Below are 13,951 nucleotides of genomic sequence, written 5' to 3' on the forward strand. Positions count from 1 at the left end.
ACTTCAGGAACGGTTGCTATGGAGCTGGTACCTCAACACCTCACACAAAGTTCACTCTGAATGCCTCACAGTGGACTAATAATACAGAGTAGAGGGGGGTTTGTCATATTCAGAGAGGTAACAGGTGATGTTAAACATTTTATTAGGAGGAGGGTGCATGTGAAGGAATGCAGGTCCAGTCGGTGCCCCTCGGCTCTGTCACCATCGGACCGCAGTCTTGGCGCGATGGGACGGTCCGCTCCATCCGCCGGGCGGAGCGCCTGGTGCGGCAGACTCGGGCCGGGCGGTCGGGGACTTTCAGCCGGGCCCGGAGCTGCAGCGCCGCAGCCGGTTTCACCCCAAAGCTCACAGACGGCACAACGGAAACAACCGAAGATAAGATCACAGGGGAGGAATGTGGAGAGAGTCGTGACTCCATCTGCAAGAATAAGATGTCGAGGCCCCAAACTACAGGAGCAATGGTGAGACACAACAACACAGACCTGCAGACAGATCAGCTAAATAGCCTACACAAAAATATCAAAAGTAAAAGTATTAATTATACACAATGTCTTCTCAGAGTGTTAAAGTATTACATTAAGTATATTACATTATTGGCTTATTATTACAGATGCAAAAATATAGCAACACTTCACTGTTGTTGTTAGAGGTGGTTCATTTGAACTACTTTATATACTGTTGGGCAGTTTTGTCTATAAATATTCATATTTTAGAGGCTGATCATGTGTTTTTTAATACATTCTTAATCTGTAAACTATTAAGCAAAGTTTACTAAAAATGCAATATTTCCCTCTGAAATAGTGGAGTAGAAGTGTAAAGTTGTGTAATACAAATACAAGTATCTCAGGTACAAGTATCTCAAACTTCAAATCACAGTATTTCAGTAAATGTATTTTCCACCACTGGAAACTGCAATCTAACTTTCTTCTAAAGTTCCCCAGTGGCTCCCAGAGGACGTCCGTGGCCCCGTTCCCGCCTACCAGCTTGCGTGAGCAGTGTGCTGGGGCCAGCGTTGCCGCGGCCGGGGAGTACATGCGAAGGGTGCGGGAGGTGGAGGGCCAGCTGCGCAGGCAGGCCGGCAGGGTGACCCAGGAGGGTATCAGGTTGGAGAGAGAGAAGGGTCACCTGGAGAGGATGCTGCGCAGCCTGAGGACTAATCTGACTATCAACAGGAGGAGCTCGGAGGGGAGGACCAGGAGGCCGTCTACTGCTGAGACGGTAAGTTTTCACCACTCCACCCCGCTAGAGGGTCCTGTATCTACTTCTGTGATCAAGTGAATGTACAAACATGTATGCATTTAATTCATTCTCACAATTCAACCCTGAATGTGACCCTGCTTGCTCCTGTCAGGATTGTCGTCTCCTACACTGTGCTTTGTCTGCTCTTTGGGCCGTAGTGTGATAAAAACAGTCACATAACGAAACCATCCATCAGCAAAACACTGAATCATTTATTGGCTCAGGGCTACCCTTTTGTTGCATTCTGACCTTTGACCTTCCCCTGGAGACAAAACACCATAAAGAGAATTTCTCCACAGGGATCAGCAGTGGTGTTATGCTTGATTCGAGCCTCAAACTGTCTGACATCTGCACTTCTCTAGACTTTAACCACTTAAAGATGTTAACTTTAAGACAGATAATTTAGCTAATTTGCTGTTTATTGTCTGCACGGCACCACAGTTAATCTTTTTAACTTAACCTGCAGAAAACCTGCATCTAATTGTTCTCAAACCTCACACACACCTCCTGCAGTATCCAGACAAAGTACAGCAAATATCAAATCACTTTTAAATCCTTTCAGTACTGACAAATAATAAATATGTTATCCAACACCAGACGTGGTGTAAGTGATACAACAGGCTACGGATTAATTCATTAAGTTCTGTATCTTGAACTCCATTTGTCAAGGAGTGGAGATGCGTTCACTGACAGCTCTGCTCTGCTGCAGGAGAGAGATGGTGCTGATTACTTGTTATTGTGTGAGAGAAGAGAGCTGGCCCAGCTGAAACAGGATCTGGAGGGAGCACTGCGAAACACCCTGACCCAGCTACAGGTGATTTACAACGTTACTGTTCTGTCTTCATCAGTTGACTCATTTTCCTTTAAAGCCCCCCCCCCCCACTCTGTCTCTGTTTTTTTCTCTCTTTTTCACTTACCCTGGCAGGAGTGATGGAAGAAAAAAAACACTACCAAAGCTTTCACGCACCAATAACCTCCACCCTTCTTTCTCATTGCCACTTAATGTCTCTTGTTTTTTGGCAAGTGTTGATGTATATAAAATAAGCAGCAACAAGAGTGCCTCTACAGCAGGAACCACTGCTGGTATTGTCATCTCACAAGGGGGGTGCTACATGAAGTACTACAAGAAAGAGTAATATATCATCATACTTAACAAAAACAATGCAAACAGCAGTTCCTACACATTTTTTTTATCATTTTATATAACTCCTCAAACAACTCCATAACCTGCTCTCTTCTTATCAACCGTTTGCATGCATTTGCGGGCACCTTTGATCTTATTTTGTGCCAAACAAACACCTTTTAAAATATAATTGTGTTTTTATTTTAATTGCATATGAAGTGGTAGTTTAAATTTATATGAAAAAAACCCCCAGAAATAAACAAATAAAATAATAATTTTGTGATGGGGGTCCCTGAATAGGGCCGAGGGCCAGCAGTTTGACATCTCTGGTCTACACTCATGCTATCGGGTCTGTGAGGCTGTACTTTGATGTAAATGCTAATGTCAGCATGCTCACATGCTCGTAATGACAATGTTAATGCTGATGTTAAGAAGATACAATGTTCACATCTTAGTTTAGACATTTGTCAATTAGCACTAAACACAAAGTACAGCTAAAACTGATGGGAATGCCATTAGTCATAAACCTGCCAAGACCCCGTATTATAAGGGTATTAACTCTTACTTACAGTGAATCTTATATAATTGTATTCGCTGAAACGATTTGTCAATTACTATACAGTATATATTAGTAATTAGTATTTATTGTCATTAATCGTTGATGTGGTTCCAGCTTTCCGGAATCTGCTGCTTTTCTTTGTTTGCATTATACTAAATTTAACCCGTTTGACATTTGAGAATGTCACTTTGGGCTTTAAGGAAATTGTAGTGAACATTTTATAAGTTTTATAGTTGTGGCCCCAATGTGTCCCCCTCTGTCTCTTCCAGGCCCTTGGTCAGAGCAGCAAACAGCTGCTGGACTGTGCCAGTGAGAGGGCTCGTGTCCTGGAGCTGCTGCCTCACAGCGGTTCTGCTGGAGGACACCGCAGCGCTGCTCAGACCTTCACCAAAACAGACCCCGTCAGCCCCTTTACACCAGGTACAGTCACGACACAAAGTGAAACTGTATCAATCCCTGCAGACAATCCTGCTGCAGCAGCAGGAAAAGCAGCTCAGAAAGACAAATCCCGCAAAGACAACACAAAAGAAAGAGCTTCATTTTACACACATCCAAACTAAATGTTGGGACATAAACAACAGACTCACAGCCTGTTTGGCAGTACTGTTTGAAAAGACAAACAACACATCATAACATTTGATAATTTGCACTAAACACAAAGTAAATCTGAGGCTAGTTTATTTTGTAATTTTGTTATTGGACAAATACATTTTTATCTGACCTTGTGCAGAGTGCAAAGATGTGTGCATTATTAGGACAGTATCTCTGTCAGGTTTAAAATGATCCACTGTGCACCAAGCAAATTTCACCAGACTGTCGAATAAATAAAGTCTAATCTTATCTTAAAACGGTTACATTATTGTAAATAGAGATGTAAGATTTCTTTTAACAATATGAGACTGTACAATGAGACTGACAATTTTTTATTATTTCTATGGTAGGGTTTAATCAGTATATTTCCTTATGAACTGAATGTAAATGCCATGGATCTTTCTTTATCGCTGATTTGTCTTCATGAAGAATGTAAACAGGTTTTAGAGTCGTCCACTTTGACAGTGAACCAGTCACAGCAACTGAGGGAAAACATCAGACAGATGCTAACCAGTGCCATCACCAGGCAGAAAGCTACTCACCGCACCGTCAATGACGGCCTGGTGAAGAAAATGGCAGAGACAATCAGTCTGCAGGTAGATTCAAATGCAACATGTTGAAAGTCTTTGTATGCAAATGAGAAATACTTATTGATCAGACATCATTGTGACAGCATAATAATAAAACATATTTCCCTTTCATTCTTTCATTTGTAGCAAAATCTGACTCTGATGTCTGCAGCCACCAGGCAGGCAATGTTTCGCAAGCAGAGGGAAATTAACTGTATTCGTCACAGCCATGACCGAGTACAGGTTGGTGTGTGTGTGGAACAGGATCTGTGGATTTGTTTGAGATTCACTGACAATGTGTACAATGTGTTTTCTCCGTGTTATTCTGTGTACAGGGTCCAGAGTACAGCGGTGACATATTGTCCAGAGAGAAACTCAACAGGCCTCTGGTGCAGGTTTATCAGAGACACCCAGGGACACAATTACCTGAGGCTGCTCATCTCATACAGGTGTTTACTGCTTCTAAAATACCTATTCATACACGTTCAAATACACTCATAAAGAATGATGGTGATTATACACAAATTAAAAGATTGTTATGCACATTTTATTCCATATATGCAGATAAGGCCCACCTAAACGCTACACACTGGATCATAAAAGTATGTCTCATTAGAAAGTGATACCAAATGTTGAAAACAATGCTAAATATATGCATGGTTAAAAAACAAACCTTTCTGAGGAATAAGGAAATATTATGTTAGCTTACACTTGCACATCTCAGACCACAGTCTGCATGACAAATGTAAAAACCAAACCAAAACTGTGCAGCAGAGGGAAGAGGAGACACAAAAACATACGATGACTTAAATATAGGGAATAACGGCAAACAAACAAGGTGGAGAATAGAGTTTAAAGATACAGGCGTAAGTGTTTCTTTTAAACTTAGAAAGGTAGATCTACAAAAAGATGCTTTATAATAATATATAAGATGCATAGAAGATCTGCTCATATGTGAAAACAACGACAACCCAGGAGATAGCAGATGTTCACACCACATATTAAAAAAGCATTCAGTGGTTTAACACTAACCTCCCCTCTCGTCACCTGCTGAGTGTCTCAACCCAACCAAATCAGCAAAGTGGGTTTCCTGTGTGTCTTTCAGGGCAGCGCAGTGCTGAGGCAATGTCTAATGTCCTCTGAAGGTGAGCTGGCGAGGCTGCAGCGTGCCTGTCTGCAGCTGCTGGATGACCAGCACGGCAAGAGAGCAGCAGCTCAGGTGGACGCAGCTGTCATCCGCATGAGGCGGCAGCAGGTCGACAAGAGAGCCATGCCTTCTTTTCTCCAGCAGGGGGCGTGCAGAAGCCAACTCCCCTTATCTTGTGTTCAGTAGAGCTGCAGCAGCAAGCATGCGAGTTGAGAGAGAGCATAGTGTTAAGTGTGTTGTGAGAGATAGGGATCAGTCATGTGTGAAATGGTTCAAGATGAATAAAATGGGATAAAGACTACACTATGTGACCAAAAGTATATGGATGCCTCTGTTTAAACACTTGTATACTTTTGGTTTTGGTTAGTCCCTTTAGTTCCAATTAAAGATTAAGGGGGAAAGTGTGCTTCCAGCTTTGTGGCAGCAGTTTAGGGAGGGCATTTTCCTGTTTTGATTACCTCTGTGCAGGAGGTTCATGAGGAAATGGTTTTCCCAGTTTAGTGTTGAAGAAGTTGACTGGTCTGTACAGATCCCCAACCCATCAAACAACTTAGGGATGAACTGAAATAATAACTGTGATCCAGGCCTTATCACCCAAGATCAGTGTTGGATCTGACACTCTTGTGGCTGATTGGGTGCAAATCCTGCAGCCAAGTTCCAAAATCTTGTGGAAAGCCTTCCTAGAAGAGTGGAGGCTGTTGCAGTGGCAGATTAATGCTCATAGTTTCAGAATTAAATCTTTAAACACCACATTGGGGTGTAATGTTCAGATGTCCACATACTTTTGGCCACATAGTGTATGTTTCTGCAATAAGCTGCACACATAGAATTGATCATTTTCTCTTTTTTTCTCTTTGTGCAATAACATTTTAAACACTGAAACTTAATAAAGGTTCAAACAAAGAGTTGCGATGTGCAAGACTCTACACTTCCTGGTCAGAAAGAAAGCACAGCCATGTTCTGAGGATTTGTGTTGGGTAATTTATGAAAGCTCAGACAAATCCAGTAAGTTTTGGAAAGTATTGGAAAATCCCTTTTAATGGCCTGTATGTATACGTGACTGACATAATCTTAATTTCCGTGATGCAGCAAACACCAGCCAACTGTTATTTCAGTGATAAAGAAATACCAAGATTAACTTATCGTAACCATTTCATTGTGGTCGAATTCTGTTATCTTTACTGCATTAAAAGATGGTTGTGATAGGAACAATGGCCTTCTATATGGCTGAAAAATAGATAGACTGAGTGGATAGAGATTAGTAGTGTCTACTATGTTTATCTATTATCTAACAAGATGATCCGATTTCTCACTGAAAATAATTTATTAACTCGATAAAGTCTCACAGTTTATTTTGAGATATAAACTGACAAGCTGCATTCTGAACTAAAACAACTTTAAAGACATGAATTTAACATATTTTCCATGAAGTTTAAAAGACTGTTCTTACGTCCTACTCAGATTTCTAGTCATGGGATTGCAGGTCACTTGACATTCCTCCCACCAAACTTAACGTCTTTCATTAGGAGATAAGACATGATTTAATAAACCCTGTTTTACCTAGTACACGCCACATGTCTTGTCATTCTGTCAAAAAAAAAAACAAGACATAAGTGGACATAAAATGACCCATTTCATATAAATTTGAACCTAAATTAGATTGTAGTTTCCTTTTTCGCAAAGCCCTATCGATTCTCTTAAATCTGAATGGGACTATTCTCTGCGGGACAGTGAGCCTGAGCAGTGCTGTAAAATCAAGGCTGTCACCGGGAAGCTAACAGCCTAATTGAATCATAAGTACTGGGGAGTGGAGATTCCTGAAGGTAATAAACAGAATATCAACAGACCTTCAGATCTCTGCAGCTGGGACTGGCTGAGGAAGCCGAGAAAGCCTAGATAAAGCTGAAACTGACCGACTTTAACAGGTTTCTTGCCTTCAAGATGAAGAAAGATGAGTGGTTCTAGAAAATAACAAGAAAGAGACGACGTTAAGAGCTGAAGAATCGAGCAGCAAGATTTTTTTTTTTCCTTGTTGACATAAATAGGCAGTAATGTCGAAGCTGGTTTGCCATCTGCTTCTCCTTTGTTTACTTCCAGCTGTGGGTAAGTGAACAAAACAGAAGTGCATGTGTGGGTGTGTTTGCTTGTGTGTATGAATGTACAAAACATGCAAACAGAAATACTGTTACTGGAAATTGCATGTGCAGCAATAACTAATAGTAGGACAGCAAATAATGTTTTTTGAAATTATATATATATATATATTTCCAATCAATTGATGAACCGCTTAGTGTATAAAACATTAGAATATAGTAAAAAAAATAAGTCAGTTTTGTCGTACTAAGAGTCAAAACGCCAAAGATATTCAATTTACTATAATGTAATACATAAACTCTCACATTTGGAAAGCTGGAACCAGCAAATGTTAGGCATTTTGGCTTAAACAATTATCAATAAAGTTGCCAATTAATCTAACTAAACTTATTCTTTCAGCTTTTTAGTCAACAATGAAGATTTATGTTATTAATTCATTGATTTACATCCATAATAACAATTATCCAATTTGCAATAGCAATTACTGCTAATAATAATCAATCAATTTGTAATCAGTTACAAAATGTTAACACTTGAGGCTGTCATTGTCTACTTTTAAAATGCAGAACAAAGGATGGTACAGTTTTTGTCAGTTTCATCATGTTTCAGATCATAATCCTGATGTCACTACAGCTTCTCTGAAAATGTAAAACCTTTAAAGAAATGTTGTGGTTTTAACCGACATGTCTGTGCTTCAGTTCCCCTCTTCTGTTATACCTGTGTGTTCCCGGCCATCTCACCTCTGGACTGTATCAGATACCCTATGAAGTGTCCACCCGGGCAGGTCTGTCTGTCCAGCAGAGCTGTGGGCGAGAAAGGTGAGGGTGCCTCAAATCACTGAACAAAATTTAAATGAATCAAAACTGAGAAAAAGAACTGAGAAAGACGGTTCCAAGCACTGAGCGAGAGATGCGTCAGTGTGGTTTCTTTTCTTTTTCCTCTGTAAGTCTCTCCCATACTGATGTTTCTAATGAACTCATGGTTTCCAGGAGACTTCCGTGTGGTGTTGTATGAGAAGAGCTGCATCCTGCCCTCCCTGTGTGGAGTCACGGGTGAAAAATACACCATGGGACTCAACTTCACCTTCACCAATGAATGCTGCAACACACACCTGTGCAATGGAGCTGCAAAACCTGCTACCCCCTACTGGACTGGCACACTACTCACACTACTTATTTCGTACTCTGTTTGGTGAAACATATTAAAGCAATTTGGAAGAGAAATAATTTGACCCATATGAAGCGGAGTTGCCTTTTCTGTCCTCTAGTGGACTGACATTTTATTCAACTTCCTTTTAGTAACTGCACTAATCTGTGCTTTGTTTTACCTCGAGTGTGAGATGGAAAAATTATATTTTTCTCTAATTATTGCTAACTTGCAGAGCTTGCTTTTTGGAGGAGGCATTGGGGATGATTGTTTAGTTTATGTTTCCATGATTTATACAAAGTTTGATCAAATAAACTACCTCCATTAATTTATCAGTGAAATTTGTCTGAGGGCTTTAGAGAGAAGAAACAAACTCTAGCAGCAGTTTCTAATGACATCAAAGCCTATTTTTAGCTGTATACATGCAATCAAAGTTGAAACAGTATCACGTAAGACTGTGTGGAGGATAATGTGTTCTTGAGACCCTCCTCGTGGCTGGAGTGAGGACCTCCAAGCCCAACCTGATATAACCTCTATATTACATGCAGAGCTTCAAGGTGGGGGAGCAGGTACAAGAAATATGTGAACTAAATCCTGAATTAAGGAGGGCTACTTTGTGTACTTGACAAACATCCATGTTTAATTGATATTTTTAATATAATAGCAAAGTGGTGGGTACTTTTACTACTTCATTTTCTTATATAGGGTTTAATCAATTAGATTTAATTGATAGACCTAAACACACAACTCGGCAAAGTCGGCAAAGGCTTAGACTACCATCTGGGACACAATGAACACAAAATGCAGAAGGGCACCATGGGGAAGCAGGGTTTCAACTCATCACAATATAGTTTCAATATATTTTATCATTATATACTTTAATTAAGAAAAAACAAGATCAGTAATGTATTTAAATGTTCTGACACAATTTGTACACTTCCTTGCAAGTCTAACGAACAGAAAATGTAACATTAAGATTGAGATTAAAGAACATGCTCTGTGGACTACTTGCAGGCTACCAGGTACCCTTGGAGACCCCTGCAAAGACCTTATATTAAATATCACTTATCACATAGGCTACATACAGAACCAGGGAGATGGAATTGTACACCACTTTAACAATGCTTGTTCTCCCTGGCCTACAGAATAAAAGACACATACTGTTGTGTCCTCAAACTCGTGATCTGTGTAAAATTTGAGCATAACTCAAATGAAGTTCATCATTTAGTTAGTTCATTATGTACAGGCACAGACAAGAGTCTTATTATGATGCATACTTGCCTGAAAATGTTGCAACATTACCATGCTGTTTATTAGTAATGTTATTAATGTGTTTACAGAATTGTAGAAGAAATATTGTTTGGTCTAAAGTTTTTATTTGAGCATGTAAACATTTTTTTGTGTGTGTTTCATTGTAATGTTTATGTCAAAAGTGAACTAACTAACTAACTAAAGCCAGGAACTGTTTTTAAATAATCAAATAAACCACAATAAATAACTGAATATGTGCAGTATACAATCTACACACAAGGTGAGGCACAGTAAACCCACTTCACATGAAACAAGTCAACTTGTTTTTCAAGAAACAGCCAGTGAGAGGCGCCATTTGTTTCTTTCTGCTTCCTTTACACCACCAGGTGTTGTTAATTTGGCTGAGGAGAATCAGTGACAATACACTTTAAGTTAAGCTTGAATTTATTTTAAGCGTAAACCTTAAAATAAATAAATAAACTAATAATTAAACTTGTTATTTTTGACCAAGACTTCAGGGCATGGTTTACCTTCCACTGTTTCTCATGCTGCCGTTGTGGTCCTCCACTAATGGTGGAGCAGTAAACCGAACAACCCAGGTGATGAGAAAGGTTTACCGGAGAGAAACACCGACTCTTCCGCCACCGTACCTGCACCTCCCCGTGTTCGTGGACTCCAGGCTGCCGCTGGTGGAGAAGGAGCACTTCTCTCCCGCCAGAGGAACCGGACTGGAGCCGCTACCTGCGCCCGTCCGGGAGCTCCTACTCCCGGTTCGGCCGAAGACCAGTCCGCCTGGCGCTTCGGGTGTTTCCGTGAAGACTTCGTGTCAGCTGCAAAAGATGCAGGTGCAGGTGCCGAGGAGCATCTTGGGCACAGGTGAACCACACTCCCAGGTCAAACTGGGCACCTGCCAGGCCAGTAAATCTACAACAGATCACCTGTATTTTGAATATGACCTCGGCATGTGTGGAACCAAACGCACGGTGAGCTTTAACAATAACTTTAGATTTCAACCCACCATTCTACCAGTTTTTAGCAATGCCAGCAGCGTGGCTCCAGGAGTGGTCCACCCCTTTGGTCCAAATAAAATATCTCAACATCTATTTGATGGATTGGTATTAAATTTGGCACAGACATTCCTGGTGCCCAGAGGATGAATCCCACTCACTTTTACATTTGTGTTTTTTTGTTTTGTTTTGTATTTATGTCTTAACTGGAGCTGCAGCAATTAGTTGATTGGTTTTTGTTGGAAAATGAATCAGCCGCTGTCATTTAAATCTTGAAGTCAATTTCTCAGATGTGAGATTTCTTGCACTTTTTGCTCTTATATTGTAGTCACTTGAATATCAGTGGGTTTTTGATTATTGGTTGGACAAAACTCTTGGAGTCAGGATGTTGTGATTTTGACCTTTTTTTTAAAATAATGTTTTATTGAGTGATTTAATTGAGAAAATAACTGGAGAAATAATGGTTAAAAAATATTAATTAGTTGCAGCCCTAGTCTCAATAGCTGTTGGATTGGCATGAAATTTGGCACACATTCATCATGGCATTCACAGCATTAGATGAAACATTATTGCAATTCATCCTCCTGACCATTTGTCTAATATCTAAGATAATGAACTACTAAACATCTGTATGTCAGCATTCCTATGTTATCAGCTGTGCCTATAGTAAGTACTGCCTCACAGAGCTGCTAGAATGGGTGTAGTCTTGTTAAAAGAAGATGTATAATTTAGCTAATTGTTGTTTTGCAGATAAATAATAACCAGGTGGCCTATTCAAACACACTACAGTATGACCCGCCAAGACTCCAAGGACCAATCAGGCGAGCTGTGCCCTTCACCCTGCCTGTCGCATGTTATTATAACAGGTAAGACTGGTATTGAGTCCACACCAGAAAGCATTCTGCACCATTCTTAATAACAGAAAAATCCGATATTAACAGTGTTCACAGTGGACTATGTGTTTAACTGTTTAGGTACCAATACTCCTACAAAATTGGCTACACAGCAAAGACACGGATGCGCAAGATCTTCAAACCAATGAAGAACAGAGTAAAATTCATTCTGACTCCACGAAATGGTAAAACCTGCAAAGAGGTTTATCTTATCTGTCTCCAACTCCTTTCTGTGGCTCTGAAAAGTCTAGAAAAGCATTAGTTTGAGACTTGACTTAAGAAACAATGCTTTCAGTATTGTTTAAAAATGGACTGATGAGCAAATGGTTGTCCATTTACCTTTTTACCATTTACCTATGTCCTTTTTACGGTGCACTTTCAACTGTGTATATTTGTCTTCAGTAAGTAAAACAGTTTTTTTCATTATTCTTCTCTTTTACGTATAACACTAAATAAAATGTTTCACATACAATAAACATGTAGCATTTAATGAACACAGCTGGTGTCTTGTATTTTAAGGTCGGGGAATGACAATGGGCTGTGAAGTGTGTAAGAGAATCTATGAAACTCACAAAAGGCCCTATCTAGGGCCAGTATTTGGTTTGTCCATTCTTGGCTACTGTAGAAACATGGTGGGTCATCATAGCGGCCGTCATGGAAGGCAACCTTCGGCATCTGTAGATATAAAAGGCTCATTCTAATGTTACCAAAACATAATGATTCCTATATTCAGGTGATTTATACACTAATGAACACATACCTATGAATATTATATTCCATTTTGACAATAGAGCCTCCTAAATGTTAAACACTGGACATTTTTTAACGTGATAAAATATAAGTTACATAATATACAGTGCAATATTGAGAGATGTTCCTTTTCTTGCAGTTCTTTACGAACCGTTGCTGACTTGTGCTCAGACACAAGAAAAGTAAATATCTTGTATACAGTTCAGTGTGCACACACTTTGTGCAGAAATTGCACCACCCTGGTGATCAAAGTGAAATCGTTAATGTCCACATTGTGCTTGAATTGAGTTTAGTTGAACCAGTATTACCGATATTAGTAGCATCATCTAAAGACACTGTATTGTCTTTAAAATGTTGAAGACCTCATACATATATTAATATGGTTTCATATAGGAGATTAATCTAATTATTATAATAATCAAATCTAGTGTGTGTGTGTGTGTGTGTGTGTGTGTGTGTGTGTGTGTGTGTGTGTGTGTGTGTGTGTGTGTGTGTGTGTGTGTGTGTGTGTGTGTGTGTGTGTGTGTGTGTGTGTGTGTGTGTGTGTGTGTGTGTGTGTGTGTGTGTAAAAATCCTTGTATCTGAGTTTTGGAAACTTGGATTTATCTGAATCGAACCGTTTGTCTAACTGCTTCCTTCTGTCTTTCAGCTCAGTGGGAACGGCTTTCTCCATTAGATCAGTATGTTTTAGGGAACCCCATGTACTTTGAGGCAGAGGCCCCCTCCATGTCCCAAGACAAAAGACTGTACGTCCACTTGTGTTACGCGACACCCAATATGTCCCATACCTCCACGCCTCAGTTTCCAGTCATAAACAACTTTGGGTAATGAACACCTCACTCACACAAACTGGAGATCTTGAGATGCACTGTTTATGCAATATGTATGAAAAGAATAGCACATGTTATGCTCAGGTTTTCTCTCCCTCTGGTACAGGTGTATGGTTGAAAGCAAGGACAGTCGCTCCAGATTCATCCCATACAGAACCACTTCTGTGAGATTCTCTGTGGATGCCTTCTTGTTTAAAGGAATGACAGGCCAGGTGAGTTTTTAAGTTATTACCCAAGAAGAATTGTTAACTTTTTCACTGTGTTTTCAATATATTGTTTCTCTGGAGGCTCTGCTAATTTCTTTGCTACAAATCTGCTTTCTATTTGAATACCGTGCTCAAAGACTGATGGGAAATCTTGTGATTTGCTCTCCTGTAGCAGCTCTACATGCACTGCAGCTTGTCTGTGGGCGGTTCTGCCCCAACAACTACAGCGAAGTCCTGTAACTACGACACAAAAGCAAGAAGGCTAGTTGTTGGGTTTTTTTCTTAAAGAAATTGAAGAATGAGAAGTTAAAAAGTGCTGCATAATTCTTGACACAAAAGGGAACACGTCTTCATCAATGTTTTTTCTCAGATGGGTTGAGCTGTATGGATCAGACTCGGTGTGCACCTGCTGTGACTCCAACTGCAGCTCTTCTGTGTCCACAGGTGGGTCTTTGCTTCCCTAATTTTCCACAATAAAACACATCCTATTACCATTAAAGGATAAAGCTGTACAAATTCTATATTGTCAACAAAACCAAAAATGAC

At 40.0% G+C, this 13,951-nt stretch overlaps 3 protein-coding genes and 1 long non-coding RNA gene across 5 annotated transcripts in view; 3 read left to right on the forward strand and 1 right to left on the reverse strand.

The window, feature by feature from the left end:
• Window positions 1-6,366, forward strand: ccdc105 (coiled-coil domain containing 105). Its single transcript, XM_051406458.1, has 8 exons — window positions 1-461; window positions 934-1,218; window positions 1,949-2,053; window positions 3,191-3,341; window positions 3,942-4,108; window positions 4,229-4,324; window positions 4,417-4,530; window positions 5,187-6,366. Exons 1-8 carry the CDS (start codon window positions 168-170, stop codon window positions 5,412-5,414), a joined length of 1,440 nt encoding a protein of 479 aa, XP_051262418.1. The 5' UTR covers window positions 1-167; the 3' UTR covers window positions 5,415-6,366.
• Window positions 4,607-10,398, reverse strand: LOC127366976 (uncharacterized). Of its 2 annotated transcripts, none has more exons than XR_007885417.1 (4): window positions 10,250-10,398; window positions 8,063-8,125; window positions 7,076-7,189; window positions 4,607-5,416 (listed from the first exon to the last, which is right to left on the reverse strand). It is a non-coding gene; the product is annotated as an uncharacterized LOC127366976 (long non-coding RNA). The 2 variants fall into 2 exon arrangements; XR_007885418.1 differs by having other exon boundaries at window positions 8,040-8,125.
• On the forward strand, window positions 7,156-9,971 carry LOC127366975 (sperm acrosome membrane-associated protein 4). Its single transcript, XM_051406459.1, has 3 exons — window positions 7,156-7,331; window positions 8,021-8,140; window positions 8,312-9,971. The coding sequence occupies exons 1-3, from the start codon at window positions 7,280-7,282 to the stop codon at window positions 8,515-8,517; spliced, it is 378 nt and encodes a 125-aa protein (XP_051262419.1). The 5' UTR covers window positions 7,156-7,279; the 3' UTR covers window positions 8,518-9,971.
• zp3d.2 (zona pellucida glycoprotein 3d tandem duplicate 2) overlaps window positions 10,072-13,951 on the forward strand; it is a 5,462-nt gene continuing 1,582 nt past the window's right edge. The window contains exons 1-7 of the mRNA XM_051406453.1: window positions 10,072-10,702; window positions 11,477-11,592; window positions 11,701-11,804; window positions 13,019-13,193; window positions 13,306-13,411; window positions 13,578-13,666; window positions 13,776-13,849. Coding sequence (XP_051262413.1) covers window positions 10,241-10,702; window positions 11,477-11,592; window positions 11,701-11,804; window positions 13,019-13,193; window positions 13,306-13,411; window positions 13,578-13,666; window positions 13,776-13,849 — 1,126 coding nt within the window. The 5' untranslated portion in view covers window positions 10,072-10,240. The remainder of the gene's footprint in view (window positions 10,703-11,476; window positions 11,593-11,700; window positions 11,805-13,018; window positions 13,194-13,305; window positions 13,412-13,577; window positions 13,667-13,775; window positions 13,850-13,951) is intronic.

This window comes from Dicentrarchus labrax, unplaced genomic scaffold, assembly GCF_905237075.1.
Source record: "Dicentrarchus labrax unplaced genomic scaffold, dlabrax2021, whole genome shotgun sequence".
Taxonomy (NCBI): domain Eukaryota; kingdom Metazoa; phylum Chordata; class Actinopteri; family Moronidae; genus Dicentrarchus; species Dicentrarchus labrax.